Below are 21,175 nucleotides of genomic sequence, written 5' to 3'. Positions count from 1 at the left end.
TCTATCGCCAAAGTAATTGTTTACTCTAGGTACTTCAAGTTTGCCTGATATCATCGAACGGGTGCCATGATTAAGACTATTTAAGTATGGGCTATGATCTTGAGAATCATGGTTATTTAAGGCTAATAGGTATTTGTCCTTATTACTTATTGGGAGTATATTACAAATTTTAAATAACTTTGAGTAATTGTCTTTACATTTTGCTTTTTGTTAACAAGTAATTTTAAAAACCTTATTTGCAATGCTTCGATTTTATCAATATATGTTTTAAATGTAAGACCATAACTATCAAGAGCATAGCTCATAATTGAATCTACTAATGAATAATACAAAAATTTTAATGTAGCTAAGGGAACTTTAAAACTTAGTGATAGATTTTACCTAAAAGTATAACACCAAGATAAGTTGTACAATTAGGTAACTCTTACAATTGGTTTACACTTACAGTTTGTAAAATTATTATGGTGGCACAGTAGACTATGTATATATATTCGGGGATAAATATGGTGAGTGAATAATAACTAGTTTAATTTTTTCCAAATTCAGAACTATACCATTATCATGAGACCACTTGACTATGTTATCTATGTCTAACTGTAGTAAGCTACACGTTTCAGCGAGGTGGGTGCCAGCTAGCAATGTACATAAATCATCGGCAAACATGTTAGCTGAACAGTGCCGAATTACTTCACATAAGCTTTTTACTTGCATTAGATAACAGATGGGCCCACATCCGGACCCTTGTGGTACTCCACATCCCACCTTGGTCTCCTCGCTGAACGTGTCACCCACTCTAACACGACAAGAGCGTGAGGTGAGGTAGTCGCGGAACCATTGGTTCAGCGGCTTTTTTGAATATTTGAATGTGAGTTTGATTGAAGGGCTGATATGTCGGACGTAAATCAAAATTCACTATCGACTAACGGCCGTTTTCAATAACGTATCTCTAGTGAGGGCTACATTGCTGTCACCGTTTTATCATTTATATAGTTATCATCCACCGCTTTATGTCGATAGGTTATTGAAATGTAAGTAAGCCTAAAAGAATAGATAAACTAAGGATAGATAGGATATTTAAAACGGCCGTAAACCTCGTCCTCCTTCTATACGCTGGTAGCTCAAAAGAGTTCAGTGAAGGCGGCGCGGGAGCGATGGAGGCGAAAACAAGGTATTCTGATTGCGCGTCCTATTTTATAGGGAAATAAAATAGACTAAATTCTACTATTTTACTTTGTAAATAAATGAAGAGATGAAGAAAAACCTTCATTTATGCTTTGCCTGAAGTTCAAAGTTAAAATTAAACTAAACTTAATAAAGAGCCAGTTAATTTTAACTTACGTCTATCTTTTTACAGATTAACAAATTTGAAGACTTTAAAGAAGCGGTCGTGGCGACGCGAGGCGGCCCGTCGTCGAAGCGAGCGAGTGATACTCAAGAGAATGGCCAACTTGCCGGGATTAACCGAAAATGTACTGTTGCAGCCGGAAAGTAGCTCGGACGCTGCGTCTATCAACGACAGTGATGTCGAAGGTAAAGCCGGGTGTCCACTGTCCGATTACACACGGATGAATACTCGACGCTGTTCGTATAGTGTCAACGCGTTATCAGAGTGCACTCGGACGACGGTATCGGATCATTTTGTGAAAATAAAATTTAAAAACAAGTTTTAGAGATATAACGTTTTAAGTCTAGTTTGAATTTGACTGTTTTGGATGGTGATAATGTCGCCTGAAAAGAAAAAGAAGAAAATAAGGGACGAGACAAGCAGGACGTTCAGCGGATGGTAATTGATACGCCCTGCCCATTACAATGCAGTGCCGCTCAGGATTCTTGAAAAACCCCAAAAATTCTGAATGGCACTACAACTGCGCTCGTCACCTTGAGGCATAAGATGTTAAGTCTCATTTGCCCAGTAATTTTACTAGCTCTTCGCCCTTCAGACCAAAACACAGTAATCCTTACACATTACTGCTTTACGGCAGAAATAGGCGCCGTTGTGATACCTATAATCTAGCCGACATCCTGTGCAAAGGAGCATCCCACTTGGTTTCATAAAATAATAATTTAAAAAAATATATTTTACAGAGTTACCTAGAGTTCCAGTTACGGAGGTGAACGGAGATGGTCTGGTCGAGCACATGGCAAAAGACGACTTATTGGATGATAGCGACTCATCAAGTTCACAGAAAGACATAAGAAGCTCTCAGGTGCAAATTATATTATTATTTTCCACACTATTAATTGAAGCAGCTTTGAGTTTGGAGAAAAAGAATGAATTTAGTTATCTTACCTATATATATGAGTACGAAAAAATTTTTTGTTACGTTTTCTGGCCATTATTTGCTATAAATATAGAAATTGAAAGATATTCAAAAAATAATGAAAGGATACTATACTAAAAAGAATAAAAGAATACATAGAAATGAAGTATCTGACATCCACAGTTCATCTATTTGTAAATGGAAATCTAGTTTATACAACAAATAAAATTTGAAAAACAAATTTTTATGAACGATGCGGGACTCGAACCCACGACCTCCAGCGTTCCGTGCCGGTACTCTAACCAACTGAGCTAACCGTTGGAGTACCGCCTCGTTATAAATATCTGTTTGCTTTGTTCAACTCTCAGGTTGTGGCTTCATCTACAGGATCTACTTTACAGTTGATAACCTGCTCAACCCCAATATTTGCATATTAGGAAATTGACTTGAGATGTCGCTCTTGTAAATCTAGTAAATCTATCTAAGTGAGGGTTATCACTTTAAAAAAAACATAACATATCTTAATATCTATAACTTTCGTGTCACGTTATTTGTCGGCTATGGACACCTAAACTAATGAACGGATTTTAATGCGGATTACTTCATTGAGTGCAGTTGGGTCCAACTTGAGAGATAATTTCCCCCTAATTATGGACACCTAATTATTTTAATTTCCAATATTTGTTTTGTATGGACATATTTTCTATGAGAAAATTTATTGACGCACGGTTTGACAGTTCCGCTGTGAAACATTTTCATTATAACAACAGGACAACAGCATTTTTTACGCAATAATTGTTAATGTGACATCACTTATTGAAAGTACTTATAAAACAGTATTTTTTTATTATCTACAGAACATCGTCTGTCGGGTCAGCTAGTAGTTTATATAAATTCCTTAATTAGTTGAAATTATTGAAAAATAAATCTTGACAGTGTAATAGTAATGTAGTTTCCAACTTAGTATTTTTATTTAATAAATATGATAACCTAATCTAACGATGACTATGCATAATATGTTTATTAACTAACTTAAAAACATTTTATTCTAGGATGACAAGAACAAAGATGAATCCGACAATGATGAGTAAGTAGATATGTTGCTTTACTCTTAAATATTATTAAGTGCATCATTATAAACAAAAGAATTCAGAAATAAATCTTTTTTATTTATTAGGGGCCGTCCATAAATTACGTCACACCTTAGTGGGGGAGGTGGGACCAAATGTGACATGGGATAGGGGGGATGAAAAGCAGTAGACGTCACACGCTAAAATCTAATAATCAATTTAAACAAATATTACTAGCTCGCTCTTTTTTTATAAAGCTAAGTTTTAAGTCGTCGGTAAATGCCAGCACGCTGTCCGATATATAATACATTTTATCACTCATAAAAAAAATGTGATGTCACAACAGGGGGAGGGGGGGGGGGATTTGACTAATTTTACCACCCATGTGAACCACGGGGGGATTATAAACCCATAAAACTTCTTAGACGTAATTTATGGAAGGGATCGTCCTTATTTGCCTTCCTGTATATTCGAAAATTTTGTAATTTTAATCTTAACTAGCTGTTACTTAGTCAAAGTCAAAGAAACTATTCAATTAGGCTTAAACTAAGCGCTTTTGAATAGCTAACTTAGAGCATTGCTAATTCTCACTCTGTCTTCTTCTATTGACCTAAGTCAGAATGAGAAAAAACACTCCTAAGCGGCCGTTTAAAGTTAACGGACCATAAGGGGGTATATATTTAGCGCCTAATTAGAATTACTGAATCTACTATATTTATTCTTCAAAGTTTGTACACACTTTTTTTTGTGATAAAAGATGGCGACATTAACAAGTCGTGGTCACGTACCACATGATGCCCTTGCCATTGATGGCGAGATTTAACATTTTATGTCACCTTGCATACCTGAGAAGCCAAGTTATATCACTATCTACGGTGCCTACAATTGTACTGGCGGAAAAGCACCGCGGTACATACTGTTTCATAAAGCCTCCCAACTGTAGTCGCATTAATAATTTAAATCGAATATACATAAGTTATTGCACAACTTGTACCGGAAGACGCAGTGTTGGTAGGCCACAATATGGACCGACGATCTGGTCAAGATCGCCGGAATTCGTTTGATGAGGATAGCGCAGGACCGATCGTCCTGGAAATCTTTGGGGGAGGCCTACCAACACTGCATCTTCCGGCTGATGATGATGATAATGATTGTACAACTTCTGATAATTTAAGTGTCAAGTCAAAACGCCGCAAAGCAAACACGATATCTTCTGACTCCGAGGCGGGATCGTCGAGGAAGAAGGAACAAAAAACCAGCGACTTTGAGGAGTCCGATGAAGAAAACTCGGAACCAGCTAAAAATAAAAAGAGGAAGAAGTTGCCAATGCCGAGTGATAGTGATTACTCTGACTCCTCATCTACTAAAGAGTAAGTTTGTTTTATTTTAGCAGCTTTCCTTCAAAATGATAACATTTGTTTCCAATTCCCACGATTTTTGTATAACTAAATAGAAATGCCGTGTCAAAGGACCATTAAGACTTATTTTATCATCCGATAGAAGAGCTCGTCAAATAATTATGATTGATTGCTCTGAATATTTTAATTATGGATTGATTTTAGGACATTAGGACTTTAGATCATTTATACGTCTAGATAGTCTATGAAAGCTGTGAAAACGTTGAAAAAAATTGAGCTTAGAACTAACCTCTATTGCTCAAGCAATTCACGCACACTAGACCAAAGTTTCATATAAATCGTGAGTGTAAGACGTAGCTTGTCATGCACGCAAATGAGACTGAACATCTTATGTCTCAAGGTGTCGAGCGCAATTGTGGTGCCGCTCAGAATTTTTGGGTTTTTCAAGAATCCTGAGCGGCACTGCATTGTAATGGGCAGGGCATATCAGTTACCATCAGCTGAACGTCCTGCTCGTCTCGTTTCTTATTTTCATGAAAATAAACACTAAGTTCATATTTCTGGCCTGTTTTTATCGGTTATATAACAGGAAGAGACTATCTAAACCCATAAATTATTAAAGAATAGGACCTATTGCTTCCAATAATATATAAATAATTATAACAGGGATTATTCCGAGAAGCTGCTTTACGAAACATTAACCTGTCGAATATTTTACCAAGACTGCTAAGACTGTAATCACCAGAAATTATTGTGAACCTCAAGCTTTATATTCGTAGCTTTTTTGTTGAACTTATTTCTGTAATCTAGATCAAAATATGAATGAAGTGTCATTTGAATAAAAAAAATGAAATGTTTCGCTCAAAAATTGCAAAAGTTAAAAACAATTTACTAGAAAAAAATGGGGTTTGGTTGTTTACAAATATCTCAAGAACTAATTAGGTATTTAGAAATATAAAAAAACATTCAAATAAAGCAAGAATTTCTAAAAAACAAGTCACGACTCACGGTATTTTAGAACAAACATTTATCATCATTTTCCGCGAAATATTGAACAAAAAAGCACTTTATTGTGTGCTTGACATGAAGGTTACTAACCACTGTATTTCCAGCCGTATCTAGTCCAAATTTGTAGCAACAATCATATCACTTCTTCGATTTACATTTTTTAATGCATAGAATTGGTAAAGTAAGCCCGTCTATTTTTTAGAAAAAAGAAGAGGCGTCGCATCAAAGTCGTAGAGGAGAGTGATGGCTCAGGTTCGGATACAGAAAACGAAGGCAAAAATAAACATGGCAGAAAGAATATTCGTAAAGTAAGTACTGATGTAATATTTATCTATTCATTAGTAAATTGTGGCCTATGAAAGCGTGTTAATGTATTGGCCGAGTAATAGGATAAGTCCTTTTAAGTTGTTCTTAGTGTGATATATTATAGATGTAAAGGTTTATTGAAACCACAATTTCATTGATACACAAATAAAATTTGAAAATAAAAACGACGCGGCACTCGAACCCATGACCTTTCGCGCTCCGAGCGAGTGCTCTTCCAAGTGAGCTAACCGTTCGAGTGACATATCGACATAAAATCTTCTATGCTTTGTTAAACTCTCAGGTTGTGGCTTCATCTATAGCATAATTTCTCAACCTTATTTTGCTCACCGCCCACTTTGAGAATATGTGTTTTTCTAGAGTATTTTCGTGTATTTTTTTGCCTTTTTAGACTATATTTTTTAATCTACCCCCGCCCCATCTGCGCCATCTCAATGCCCCCTAATTTTCTCTAAGTCTTCTACTGCCCCCCCGAAAGTCTCAAACGCCCACAAGGGGGCGTTATCGCCCACGTTGAGAACCTATGATCTATAGGATCTACTTGACAGTTGATAACCTGCTCAACCCCAATATTTGCATGTGATGTTGCTCTTGTAAATCTAAACAATTTGTAATGTTTTTAGAGTGATAACCCTCACTTCTAGGATTAATAAACAAATAAAATTTGAAAATAAAATTTTATGAAGTATGCAGGACTCGAACCCACGACCTCTCGCGTTCCGTGCGAGTGCTCTGCCAAGTGAACTAACCGTTCGAGTGACGTATCATCATCATATGCTTTGTTCAACTCTCAGGTTGTGGCTTCCTATCCTAGAAGTGAGGGTTATCACTTTAAAAATAATTTCATTGATTACAATTACATTTTTAAAGACCTAATTAAGAATAGTGTTAGTATTAAATATATTGTAGTACCCCTGATGATTAAAGCCTGATCCATATTCTTTTAATTATTTCTATCTTTAGCTAGACTAAGCCAGTTATGTCGGCCACCTTCTGGTCTTCCAACATTTCTTCTTCCTCTTGGCCCTATCCATTTCGTTGACATAATGGTCTCTCTGAAATTGTCGTGCAACATGACCTGTTAATTTCTATTTGATTTGCCTGTAGCAGGGCATCAATCATTTTAATTTGTTGTGTAATAGTTTTGTTTTATGTTTTATTAATTGTTGCGGTTTTTTTTCGCGACTACTTTGTAACATTTCATTGTTTTATGAGTCGAGGGTAAAACCGCAAGTGCGGCCGCTTGTATTCGTTTTATTGTTTCATATACTTACACGGTTTAAAACCGCTGCGGTTTTATCGTATGAGTGCGGCCTAGGCCTTAAAGGTGTTTTGATATACCTATCTCTGGTCTGGCTTCCATTAACCGACTAAGTAAAAGGCAGATTTCAACAACAATTCAATGCAGGTTCAGGCAATTGTCCATAATGGTTTTCAATCTAATGTATGTCAAATTACATCTGGCGTCCCTCAGGGCTCACATTTAGGTCCCATATTGTTTAATATTTTTATTAACGATATATTCAATTGTTTTTTGACATCATCCGTGTATATATATGCTGATGACTTAAAATTCGCAAAGACTATAGATTCTCTGATTGATTGTAGGCTTCTTCAGGAGGACTTATACAAATGATTTAAGTTTTCTTTAGTGTTAATTCCGCCAATATTTGTTTTTAAAACAATTCGACAAGTGTTTCGCCTCTACTCGAGGCGTAATCAGGACGTGTTGTCTCGCCAAAATCTGGCACGAGACTTAACACTAAAGAAAGCTTAAATCATTTGTATAATTATGGATTTCCGCAAAGTAACTCCTAATTCAATAAATATTCTTACTATGACTTATTTATGAAACTATTACGTACACACGAAAATTAGGGATATAATTGCGTTACTTTTGTTCATAGGTAATGGGTAAAAACCAACTCGAAGAAGCAACGAAAAGAGCTGCTCGTGAAGAAAAGGAAAGGATTGCTCGAATCACAGAGCGACAAAAATTGGTAAATAAAAACTATTATTATAAAATCTGATTAATGCAAATTAAGTGTTAATATATGAATAGCTATATAAACAGTGCTATTAGTGATTGAGTTGTTTTGACATTCCAGTACAATAACTTACAATTTGATGAGTCGGGAAAGCCAGATGAAGTGGTGCTGGACAAGGTTGTGCTTGACTTTGATCCAGAAACCAAGGAGCCACTCATTGAGGTTGATAAGGGTTTGGTCAAAAAATTGAAACCACATCAGGTAAGTTACGTCTCCTGCTTCCATATTGATTCTGCTTTCCATTTTTTATTAAATATCACTAATTATACCAATTAAAATTGTAACCAAAATTTAAGTTAGAATTCCTGTGTCCATATTGATTTTGGTTTCCATTTATTATTAAATATCACTAATAATTATACAAATTTAATATGTAACCAAAATTTAAGTTACGACTCCTGCTTCCATATTGATTTTGGTTTCCATTTATTATTAAATAGCAATAACTATACAAATTAAATTAGTAACCAAAAATTTATGAACGACGCGGGATTTGAACCCGCGCCGCTCGCGTTCCATTCGAATGCTCTTACCAACTGAGCCAAGCGTTCAAGTGTCGCATGGATCGTAATTCTTGGTATATCTTGTTTAGCTCTCGGGTTGCAGCTTACTAATTACTTTACTCCCTGTTTTTTAACCATATGGCCCATGTTTAATAAGAGCTTGTCCATACAAGCCATAATTAATATATTAGTAAGAATTTTCATACAAAAAACCTTTGAATGATATAAATATTGTTTTTCTGCGGATAGTTGAAAATATTCCTGTGAATAGAGGTGCACTCGAGTATGTGTAAGCTGTACCCCATAATTAGTTACATGATTAGAAAAGTATTTCTTATTATGGTAAAGGGCTGAAAACATTGCACTAAATGCTGTGACACAACTCGTGTGATTTAATGCAACTCAAGATTATATTATCACTGATAGAAGCTGAAGATAAAAGCAGTATCTTTAATGTTAGACTTTTACATTGGGTGGGCATCTATTTATTATACGCTTTATATTAGCTTCACCTGTATGTTTGTATGTATATTTGTAACCGACTTCTTTGGGCGCGATTTTGACCCACTTTAAACGGCTAGATTTCGTTCAAACTTTGTAGATTTATCGAGGACCGATGACATTGCACTAAATTGATAAAATTTTTCAATTTGCAAAATATGATTTTTGTTAATTTACCTATATAATTTTCATCTATAGTCGATAAGGCAGGAATTGATGTTAAAGTACTTAATAGTTTTAAAAATGCGCTTTTATAGAAAATTTAACTAAAAAATTAAAAAATAAATAATAGTTAAAAAGAACTAAAAAGTACGCTTTACGTTTACTTTACTTTAAAGCGTGCTTTTTAGTTTTTTTTAACTATTATTTTTAAGTAATCATTCCGAACAATTTGTTATTTTAAAGTGATATCCCTCATTTCTAGGATTCAGTCACGGAGCCACAACCTGAGAGTTGGATAAGATATAAAAAAAATTGCGACCCATGCGTACTCGAACGGTTGGCTCAGTTGGAAAGAGCACTCGGACGGAACCGAAAGGTCGCGGGTTCGAGTCCTGCATCGTTCATAAATGGTTACAAAGTTATTTTGTATAATTATTCCGATAAACTAACTATACCACTCTATTCGTGGGCTATATAATAACAGATGTTTGCAGAGTCGTTTTCGGCCCATTATACCCAGGCATTGAAGTCTATCTAGGTCCAACTTATTATGGGCATCACTAACCTGGAAATCACATATCTCAAAACCACAGAAGGCTTCCTTAATATAATTTTTTTTGATATTTTTGTAGGCAAACGGAATAAAATTCATGTGGGACGCATGTTTCGAGAGTGTGAAACGTATCAAGAAGGACAAGGGTTCTGGTTGTATACTAGCGCATTGCATGGGTCTCGGCAAAACATTGCAGGTAATGTTATGTTTAGTATATAGTTGAAGAGATTGTGGAACTTTATACATATATATCAGTGCTACAATTTTATAGTTGCGAGTTTCTTATAGTCCGAGAGCTGGCACCAATTTTTGACTAGGTATTTGAGGCAAGCTGAAAAATACCCCAACTCAGAGCTGCAGACCTGCCTGGTATATATATGCCTGGTGAGCAGCGGAGAACCTAAAGTTATCTATACATATAAATAAAATAACTAACAACCGTTTTTACTACATGTATATGAATATACAGGGTGTCCCAAAGTTATGGGACATGAAGGGAAAGTACCTTAAGTATCGAAGATAGACTATTTTACTGAAAGAAGACTTTATGTTATTTTTAAAAGTTAGTACCTCTGCATTCAAAGATTTTCTAAAAATTACTTGTCTCATCTGGGAATCGAACCGACTGAAATGTAAAAAAAAACACCCCTACTTGTATAATGCCAATTGAAAGAATGGCCAAAAACTAAGCTTTTCTGTAACATAGCTCATTAAAGCTCAACCTTTTCCGAAGTGGTGGTAAATGTAAGAAGCAAAAGAAAACTTTTGAAATTCGTAAGTATATTGGACTACATGACTAAAGTGATTTTGATTTGATAGATTATTTTATTTATTCCATTATAATTGATAAGTTATGATGACCAAATATATTGTTTTGCCGTCAGGTGGTGTCACTCACCCACACGCTGCTGATCCACAGCGAGTTGACAAGCGTGAACCGAGTGCTGGTCGTGTGTCCGTTGTCAACTGTACTCAACTGGGTGAACGAGTTCAAGATATGGCTCAAACATGCTGATAACGACTTTGAAGTGGATGTCTATGAGCTATCCAGGTTTGTTCAGACTTAAAGGAATATGGCATTTCATTCTAGGTTGATTCCGACGAGTTCAGAACGATGTCACTTGGATCATACTCGATTTCAGTTGACCAGATTTGTTTTTTCAATAAATTATTATTAATAATAATAATCTATACTATATATAATATTATAAAGCTGCAGTGTTTGTTTGTTTGTTTGAACGCGCTAATCTCTGGTACTACTGGTCCGATTTGAATGATTCTTTCAGTGTTGGGTAGTCCATTTATCTAGGAAGGCTATAGGCTATGTTATTTTTTTTTTCAAAATTAGGGATCCGTAATAAAATTGCTATTTTCTAACACAAGGTGTAAAATCGAAAACCTATTTTTGCGTGCGCTGCAAAAACTATTGACAATAGAACAAAATGATGAACAGGCTATTATATAGGCAGTGTGAATTATACTTTATATGGCAAAACAACGTTTGCCGGGTCAGCTAGTAAATAATAAATGTTTATTTCAGACACACATACATATTGCACAATTTTACAGTCACAATTACAATAAGTCAAAATTACTAAGAATTACAATTATTTATGAATATTAAGATATTAATTTGAAATTGAGTTAAAAAAAAACATTTGATATCTATAGCTATTTATGGTTGTTATTCTGATGCACATTTAACTAATATTTAAAAATGGGATTGTTTAAGTACTCAGACAAAGTAGAAATAATTTTGTTGCTAGAGGAGCGTATACGCGACCAGAAGGATGATAATTCAATTTAAACAGTTTCAACATCGCATCGGTAGCCAAGACTGCGGAAAGTGAAGTGGTAGGGGAGGTTAATAATATCTTTATACTTCAAAAAAGAGCTGTATGTGCGTATATACCAAATGAGCTCACGAGAATCTGTAAGGGAAAATTCAAAGAAATTTATATTATGACCATGTACGGCCAATATATTTAAACATTATCCCCCTTATTCATAATAGTCTGCTAACTTAAAGCATTGCTAATTCTCAGTCTGTCTTCTTCTATTGACCTAAGTCAGATTGAGAAAAAACACTCCTTAGCGGCTGTTTAAAGTTAGCGGACCATTATGAATAAGGGGGTTAAACTTATACAGTAAAATAAGCGACAACCATAATTTAAACACTAGAAATGATTACCATGCTTATAGTGCCTACTAGGCTCTGTTACATCTTTTGCATGCATTATCAATAAATAAATTGAAACCATTTATTAAACGCAGGCTTATGTCGAAGGCTTATTATAAATATTAATGATTACGTAAATGATATTACAATATGGAATTAATTATTATAATAGTTGTTACTTTTTATAAATTTTATGGTTCATCTTGTGTTATTTTACTAGATTGCATTATTTTAAAATTATGTATAAACTTTTTGAAATTAGCACGTATTTAAATTGTATTTTTAGTGATTAACGTTGACGAGCAATCTTTTATTATTTTTTTGATATTATGTCCTTTTAATAAACAGATGTATTCGTGTAACAAATAACTAAACACAATGAGGAATGCACGCACACTTTTTTTTATGGAATAGGAGGACAAACGAGCGTACGGGTCACCTGTTGTTAAGTGATCACCGCCGCCCACATTCTCTTGCAACACCAGAGGAATCACAAGAGCGTTGCCGGCCTTTAAGGAAGGTGTACGCGCTTTTTTTGAAGGTACCCATGTCGTATCGTCCCGGAAACACCGCACAAGGAAGCTTATTCCACAGCTTTGTAGTACGAGGGAGAAAGCTTCTTGTAAACCGCACTGTGGAGGACCGCCACACATCCAGATGGTGGGGATCATATCCTAACTTGTGGCGTGTCGTGCGAAGGTGAAACACTAACACAAAGTGTCGTACAAATCGAAATACACGTAACTTGTCACGCACACTAGACTAATATTCCGAGCATGTTTTTACCGGATGTCCAATAGCAAGAGACTATCTAGAAGTATAAATTATCTAATCATTGAATCTTGGAGGCCAATTAGTTAAAGAAACAATTTTTCCGCCTTACATTTTTATATTCGTGAAACTTAAACTAGGTAAATGCTGCTTTGAGAGCAAATGAGACGCCAAGTTTTGTCGTCAAGCAGGAAATGAAGGAAGGCTTTTCTTTACGTAAAGTCTATATATATAAAAATGAATTTCTGTTTGTTAGTCTGGCTAAAACTCGAGAACGGCTGGACCGATATGGCCAATTTAGGTCTTGAATTATTTGTGGAAGTCCAGGGAAGGTTTAAAAGGTGAAATAAATAGGAAAATTCTCGGAAAGAAATAAAAACAACAAATTTGTTTTTCCTTTGATGTGTCCATACATAATTTCTATGAGAGAATTTATTGACGCACGGTTTGACAGTTCTGCTGTGAAACAATTTCATTACGGCAGCAGGGTGCATATTTTACGAAGTAATTTTTGATGTTATGATAATATATTATTGACAAATTCATATAAATACATTATTTTATTTATTATATACAGAACAACGTCTGTCGGGTCAGCTAGTTCTTAATAAAAAATGAAAGAAATACAATCGACTAAATTAAGACTTACATATTTATTACATATAGGTCCGATGAGTAGCTAAAGAAAGAGAATTCTTTTTTTTTTTACATAAATTACATGCTCCATTGCTAATATTTTGTATATTGAAAGGAATCAAAGTCTTAATCATTATTATTAATATGATTTAAAAATATAATATGACGACGAAATCATATAGGTATAAGCAGAACAAAGAGCGCGCGTCCCAGTTGCAACAATGGTTCCAAAATGGCGGCGTGTGCGTGCTCGGATATGAAATGTTCCGGAACCTCTCCGCTGAAAACTCAAAGAAGTATAAGAAAAAAATGCTTAAGAACTTTCAGGAGAGCTTGGTTGATCCAGGTCAGTCAAAATATATATTTCTATACAGTTGTTAAACATGGTGTACTTTCAGACTATGATAATTATGATTCGAAAATTAAATATTTTGCTTAAGAATCTTTCTTTTGAGCGGTCATGACTTTCTTTTACGAACTCTATGAATTTTGTTTTATTAGAAATACAATAACTTTGTTTTTTTTTTTTTTTTGTAGAAGTTAACGAATTCTAAAATGTAAATATAATTTTATTAATCTATACATATAAATAAAATTGGAGTGTCTGTTTGTTATATGTAAATAACCGCTTTTTACAATATGTATATGAATAATATATACACCATACACCAAAATAACACTTTTTACAATTTTTGTCTGTCTGTCTGTTTGTTCCGGCTAATCTCTGAAATGGCTGGACCTATTTTGACGGGAACTTTTTTTTGGCAGCTAGCTGATGTAACAAGGAGTAACTTAGGCTACGTTTATTTTAGAAAAAGAAATTAATGTTGCAATGTCCTAGAAACGGTCTAACTCTAAAAACATTTTATATGGCAAAACAACGTTTGTCGCGACGGCTATTTTTTTATTAAATACACCTGCAGGTGTAAGAAATTTATTTACCAACGTGTGGAATGAACCTCTTCATGCGATGTTACCAGGACGATACGATATGGTTATCTTAATTTAAGCGCGTACATTTATCTAAAGGGCTAGTCTTTTACCATAGGAACCTATCAGAGGAATCACAGGAGCATGTCTGGTTACGCTCCTGTAATCGGTGTTACGACACGTAACGTCATAGTCTTTACTATGGCCGACTGTAATCACCTATCTTAAAAAAGAGATTTATAAGTAGAGATTGTAATCTCTACTCATAACATGTTAAGGAAATATAATTTAGTTTAGCTATAATTTGCTATAATGCATTTGCTGTTATTAAGCCACCCACACATTTAGAAATGTCACCTTGACAGCTACAGCATTCGTTTCATGCCTAATTATTGTCCTGAAAACCACTAAACCACCTTTTTATTGAGATGTTAAAGCTAATGTATTCTATTTTTCTTAGTCCCATTTCCTTTGACTCTTTTGTTTTTTATTGATGAAACTTTTATCATACCACTCTTATATTCTTTTTTTTTTCTTTTTAGAACGAACATTATAGCATGATATAAGAGTCTGCTTTCACTTATAGGTATTATATTACTTAAATGAAGTGAAATGAGACATCCAAACAGCCTATCCTTATGTAGGCAAAATTTGACAATGGCTACAAATTATTATCAATCGTACTAAATTATATTCGTCTTTAGACTTCGTTGAAATAATGCGTGTTTCCTGGCGTTACAGAACTTCCCCCTACTGTTTTTAATGTATCAAATAAATAATATTACATTGGTATTGGTACTATTGTTGAAGATTGACTGTGTACTTACGTCATTTCCCAATAATCAATCGCTTACTTGAGATGAAAATATACGACATATAGCTTGGAAGCTATATGTCGTATATTGTGATATACAACAAGCGATGGAAGTTTGTATGGAAATTGCAATTCACGCGTCCCTATATAAGGCGATAATAATGACTTATCGGGTATATTGGGACAGCTTCAGATAATTGACAGCTAATTACTGGCAGTAGAAGGTAGTAATTTATCTCTATCTGTAGATAGTATATTGGGAACGGCCGTAAGTGAAATGATTACGACCTTCAAACTTTAGTATTGTCCTGACTCTGGACATCTTCTTTAAGATATCAAGTGACATCGATGATAAAAAGCCTGTGACTGTATTAAATTAACTCATAATGTTACAAAAATCTTTGACAATCAAAAACAGTTGATGATTTTTCTTGGTTTTTGGTCACTTCAGCATTACTTCATTTTCAGTCATATTTTTATCTTATTGGTTTAATAAATATTGAAATATATTTATATGTAAGCAATGTTATATTTTTATTTCAAGGCCCTGACTTAGTGGTGTGCGATGAGGGACATTTACTGAAGAATGAAAAGACAAGCTTATCTCAGGCGATGAACAGAGTGTTGACAAGACGGCGAATTGTGCTCACGGGAACTCCCTTACAGAATAATCTCAAAGAATGTGAGTGTTTCCAAAGTCTATATTGAATTAAAATTTACTGAATTTTAGAAAGTATGTTCCAATAATTAGTATAACGTTTTATTATTATATTTTGAAAGATGAATGAATGAAATGATGAAGACTTATTGAACCATTATTCATTCATGTTAAATCACAATTCGACGTAATTCCAGAAAACGCCCAAAACCACAATCATGTTGGAATTAAGTTAAGAACACAAAACTGGTCACGTGACTCATTTTAACGGACTGACAAAATGGCAGCCTTACTGTCACTCTTTAAATAACATCATGACTTAGTAGGCCAATCCACATGTATGGAATACACTAATATTTATTAAACTTTAAACACGAATACCTTAAAATGAGATGTTTGTGGCTTGGAACGTTTTTCAGGAACTACGTCCAATTTAGTATCGTAAAATATCTTAATTCGTCTCTCATAACAATAATAATAATATTGACACACTTTTTACACAAATTATCTTGCCCCAAGTTAAGCATATATAGCCTGTGTTATGGGTTACAAGATAATGATATATTTAATACAATATACTTACTTAAACATACATATATTCATATTATCATACATAAATACATTTAAACATCCATGACTCGGAAGCAAACATCTATATTCATCATATAAATGCTTGCACCTACCGGGATTCGAACCCGGGACCTCTATCTTAGTAGGTAGGATCGCTAACTACTCGGCTATACAGGTTGTCATGATGATGTGTCCTTTCGTCCGATCGTAAAAGCGTCTAGTTCTTATGAATTCTAAAATCGAGCGTACATTGGTCACCAATGTATGTGGTGGATCAAACCACCCTACCGGATGAGAGGGCAGTTGCCCTAGCCTTTGTGTCACTTTCAGTCAAACTGTTACACCACTTACTAAACATAGTTTGCCGCAATTAAGATGTTTTACTAATAAACCCTCTTAAGTCAACTTACACAAAATTATCGAACCACATTGAAATTAAGTTATAATATATTTAACCACAATACAACGATACACAGTAATTAAAAAAACCCATAAAAAATATTAAATCTGTCCTCTCCAGATTACTGCATGGTGCAATTCGTGAAACCGAACCTTCTGGGGAAGTATAATGAGTACTTGAATAGATTTGTCAACCCAATAACCAATGGACAGTATACTGACTCAACTGAACATGACATTAGGGTTATGAAGAGGAGGTCTCATGTCTTACATAAGATGTTGGATGGAGCTGTACAGGTTTGTTCATTACTATATATGCATATTATATAAGTTTCATTAATTGATTTAATGTTTAATGCTAATACTCATTCAATGTTTGGAGTATCCGATAAAAAAATAATGATTGCCACTCTAAAAGTTACTATCAGTAGCTACATAAAAAAATTATATGATTTTCTTTCACGATGAATTCCGTTTTTGGGAGTAAAAACATAGGAATTTGATACTTTTGAGAGGCTCCTTTGCAAAAAATTCCGAACATACTTTAGTGGTGCCTTTTTTTCTGCGACCAAGTAGCAGTTCGAAGGGTGCCATAGCTAGGTTAATAGCGACCCCTTTCAGAATTTTTTGATTTCAAGAATCTTCAGTGGCACTGTATTTTGTGGACAAGGAGTACCCTTTCGTAGCTGATGAAAGATCTTATCATAAAAAGTACTCTATTTGTTACAGAGGCGAGACTATGGTGTGTTGGCACCATTTTTACCGCCAAAACACGAGTATGTACTGTTCATCACACTCACCGAAGTGCAAATCAAATTATACCAGTTCTATTTAGAAAATTATTCAAGAAGGTAAGCATCTTTCTCAGCAATAAAATATAAGAAATGACTATTCAGCAAAACTAAAACTTGCAATAGTTACATACACTTGTTATTTGAAGGCATAAATTGATTAATTTTGCTTTAATCTTTTCGTTTCATGAAGAGTTTATGTTAATGTGATCAATATTGCTTTTTAACAGGCCACTGGCTGGAAAATCTTCAGGATTCCTGTTCCCAGACTTTCAGTCACTGCAACGGATATGGACACATCCATTAGTGCTCAAATATAATTCAGACAGATATGAAATCATGCAGCAGAAAAAGGTAATCCTAGTGAACAGGAAACAAATGACTAGAAGTCTAGAAATTCATATTTCTTCTAGCTTTCTAGCTAGAAGTAATAAGAATCATAAGAACTACTCAATTGTTTTAAAGATTGTTTAACACAATATTGGCACAAAACATGGCATCATAATTGATCCCTACTATCCATGAGCTCTTACAAAATCAGATGAAGAGTGGCTGCACATTTATTTGAATTTAATCTCATATTGACCTGAAAACTCATTGTCTGTGGTAGATTATTTTTAAACATCAACAACAACTGGACTGCCTCAAACTTCAAATTATATTTATAAGTATTAATGAACACTAAAAGTAATAAATTATTGTGTATTACAGAGGGATAAGGAGGAAGAAGATTACGATTCCGAGGGTTCTTTAGTGAACTTTATTGATGATAATTCAACAACAGAGGTACGTTTTATGGCAATCATTTAGTGCTTTTTAATATGTTCCTGTTGATAGGTATGCAGCTTTTACACAACTCAGTTTTATATCCTAGCCTCTAGATCGTTAACTCGTATATAAACAGCTGCAAGTAACTCCTGGGACATATGATAAAGCATGATAATGTATTATAATTTCTACTGAAAGCTACCAAAAATTATTTTAACCGTTGCTTAAGTAATCAACAAAAAATATCATCTTCATTCAATGGAACGGAGCTAATTCTAATTCCTGATGGATATACTGGTGATGTACTTATTTCAGAGTGATGTGAACGGGTTTGTATCGCATGACGCTCACATTTTTTTATAGACTCACTGAATGTCATTATTTTGGGTAACCATTAATTACATGAAGTGGACCTTCTTCTTGTTCCATAACTTACTTTTATAAACGTATAATGCATTAGTTGTTGTGAGATGAATTTCTACCCAAGCCTAAAAATCATTATGTGGTACTATCCAATATAATTTTTCAAATCTTGGAACCAGGAATCAACAACAGAAGAATCAAGTGATGATATGTCAGATATAAGTGATGACAGCCGAAAGAAAAGTAAAAAGAAAAAGTCTAAGAAGAAGGGCAAGGATAAAGCTTACACACCGAGAGGGACTCGCGCTAATCCTGGTAAATTCTTATATATGAATGCGGAATCGTATGACCACTTTATTACTTATGTTGGACTTGCATAGTCTGAATAGGAGTGAAATAGATTGTGATAGATTTACAAACAAAAACTATTTTTATTCGTTAAGATCTTTGCTTATACCATTACTATATATTCACAGAGCTGTTTAAATTGATAAGAATAGGCAGGTGCAATTTGCTCATTTTAATAATCGGCACAAATTTTTCCTGTCTAAAATGGGAGACAATAAAACGAACATAGTAAGTTTTTCTTACTTGCTAAAAATAATTTATGATTTGTTTACATTTTAAAAACTAAATCAATTATCTATATATATAAAAATGGATTGCTGTTCGTTAGTCTCGCTAAAACTCAAGAACGGCTGGACCGATTTGGCTAATTTTGGTCTTGAATTATTTGTGGAAGTCCAGAGAAGGTTTAAAAGGTGAATAAATATGAAAATCCTCGGAATTAAATAAAAACAACGATTTCGATTTTTCTTTGATGTTTCCCCCGTCGTTCAGAAATCAAATAAAAATAATTGTTTAAAATTAATAACTAATTAGATTCTTTATATCCTTCTATCTTTCTCAGGAGGTAAAAGATAAACTTAATTTAAGCATTAAAAAATACATACAACTTCAAATTTTCACATAGAACTGTGAAAATTATTATATAATTTAAGTATTGATCGTAGAAACGATCAGCACCTATTTTCGTATCCCAATTTTTATATTATTCTGTTCCATCCACAGATCCGCAATAGGGTTGCAAGATGGCAATCGAATATAATAATTATTGTACTACGATAAATTTTATGTACGATATATTTGGTAGGTCTGAGAATCGTTCGTCATCTATTTTTTAAACACCAAAAATATTAACTATTGAACTTTATTATTACTTTATATGGAAATACAACGTTTGCTGGGTCAGCTAGTTATTAATGAATATGTAGCCACAATTTCGCAAGAAGTCAATAGAGTCTTGGTAAAGAGGAATCATAATAACATTATTAATTTTTCGCCCTGCTAAAAATATATAAATGCGACAGGGCTATTTTGTGACGTATCAAGGGCTTTTGACGTCGTTAATCATGCTACCCATTTAAAACCAAAGCATTGTTTATATTAATGACAACAGATAGGAACCTCACGTCTTCACACAACTTATAGAAGACTTTTAACTATATATGTTAAAAGGGTCATAACCAAACTGCAGCAGTCATGTTAACGGGTCTTCCACAGGGCTCAATTTTCGGTGCATTTCTCTTAACCGTGTATATGAACTAAGTTATTTCGTTAATTTTTGTAAATGCATTGTCAGCCTATTTTAACTTTTATTAATTTAAAATACATTACACAGTGGAGCATGAAGAAATTGATCAAGAGGTCGTAGAGGTGAAAAATGATAATCCAACAGAATGGTGGATGCCACTGGTTACCGAGCAAGAGATTGATGACATGAGAAACTCACACAAACTCATACTTCTGTTTGACATCCTGAGGCAATGTGATGCTATTGGTGATAAGCTGTAAGTTTCAAATATACAAAATACAAGAATAAAAATGTTTACCAGAAACCTCTGAAACCAAACTATTTAATTCCAGGTTGGTTTTCTCACAATCCTTATACTCGTTGGATTTGATTGAGCATTTCCTTGGCAAAGTTGATGATGCCACACAGGAGGGCAGGGTCGACGAGAAGTTGGGTGGACACATTGGTACGTTATTTTCAATAACAATTATTCTATGAAATCAGTTATGAATCATACATCAGAAGCTAGTCAGGAGGTTGATAATTAATAATTACGATATAATATTATCCAAATACAATTTCAGAATATGTAAACCTTAGTTAAAAAATTCACATTGGTGGAGGTTCATTAATAGAGGTTATAGGGTGCATACACATTATACACAGAGTAACTTAAATAACTCATTAATCAAGCAACCTTATAATTGGTAAAATGTTATTTTTCACCTGTGCGCGGAGACGAGAATTGTCCACATTGGAATTGGATACTGCACCTTTTCGTCGTTTCTCCGTTGCCCATCCTTACTACAGCATTGACTCAAATATGCAAATATTTATTATTATAATTTATTCAACCCGTTGTTATTGAAAATCTATAAACAGTAGCAACTAATTTAACCAGATTTAGGAATTTTTTTAATGCAATATAACTCATC

The 21,175-nt window shown here is 34.2% G+C and overlaps 2 protein-coding genes across 2 annotated transcripts in view; both read left to right on the top strand.

Annotated features, from left to right (window-relative positions):
- LOC126974132 (persulfide dioxygenase ETHE1, mitochondrial) overlaps positions 1 to 21,175 on the top strand; it is a 132,511-nt gene that overhangs the window by 7,680 nt on the left and 103,656 nt on the right. The gene's annotated exons all lie outside the window — the stretch shown is intronic.
- LOC126974060 (transcriptional regulator ATRX homolog) overlaps positions 1 to 21,175 on the top strand; it is a 46,663-nt gene that overhangs the window by 8,243 nt on the left and 17,245 nt on the right. The window contains exons 2-19 of the mRNA XM_050821444.1: positions 1,355 to 1,530; positions 2,086 to 2,207; positions 3,314 to 3,348; positions 4,507 to 4,701; positions 5,900 to 6,005; positions 7,929 to 8,021; positions 8,130 to 8,270; positions 9,868 to 9,984; positions 10,673 to 10,839; positions 13,557 to 13,720; positions 15,663 to 15,800; positions 16,867 to 17,042; positions 17,475 to 17,596; positions 17,767 to 17,890; positions 18,248 to 18,322; positions 18,847 to 18,982; positions 20,349 to 20,517; positions 20,594 to 20,706. Coding sequence (XP_050677401.1) covers positions 1,440 to 1,530; positions 2,086 to 2,207; positions 3,314 to 3,348; positions 4,507 to 4,701; positions 5,900 to 6,005; positions 7,929 to 8,021; positions 8,130 to 8,270; positions 9,868 to 9,984; positions 10,673 to 10,839; positions 13,557 to 13,720; positions 15,663 to 15,800; positions 16,867 to 17,042; positions 17,475 to 17,596; positions 17,767 to 17,890; positions 18,248 to 18,322; positions 18,847 to 18,982; positions 20,349 to 20,517; positions 20,594 to 20,706 — 2,284 coding nt within the window. The 5' untranslated portion in view covers positions 1,355 to 1,439. The remainder of the gene's footprint in view (positions 1 to 1,354; positions 1,531 to 2,085; positions 2,208 to 3,313; positions 3,349 to 4,506; positions 4,702 to 5,899; positions 6,006 to 7,928; positions 8,022 to 8,129; positions 8,271 to 9,867; positions 9,985 to 10,672; positions 10,840 to 13,556; positions 13,721 to 15,662; positions 15,801 to 16,866; positions 17,043 to 17,474; positions 17,597 to 17,766; positions 17,891 to 18,247; positions 18,323 to 18,846; positions 18,983 to 20,348; positions 20,518 to 20,593; positions 20,707 to 21,175) is intronic.

Source organism: Leptidea sinapis, chromosome 31 (assembly GCF_905404315.1).
Source record: "Leptidea sinapis chromosome 31, ilLepSina1.1, whole genome shotgun sequence".
Classification (NCBI taxonomy): domain Eukaryota; kingdom Metazoa; phylum Arthropoda; class Insecta; order Lepidoptera; family Pieridae; genus Leptidea; species Leptidea sinapis.
This window is presented reverse-complemented; position numbering and strand designations above follow the sequence as displayed.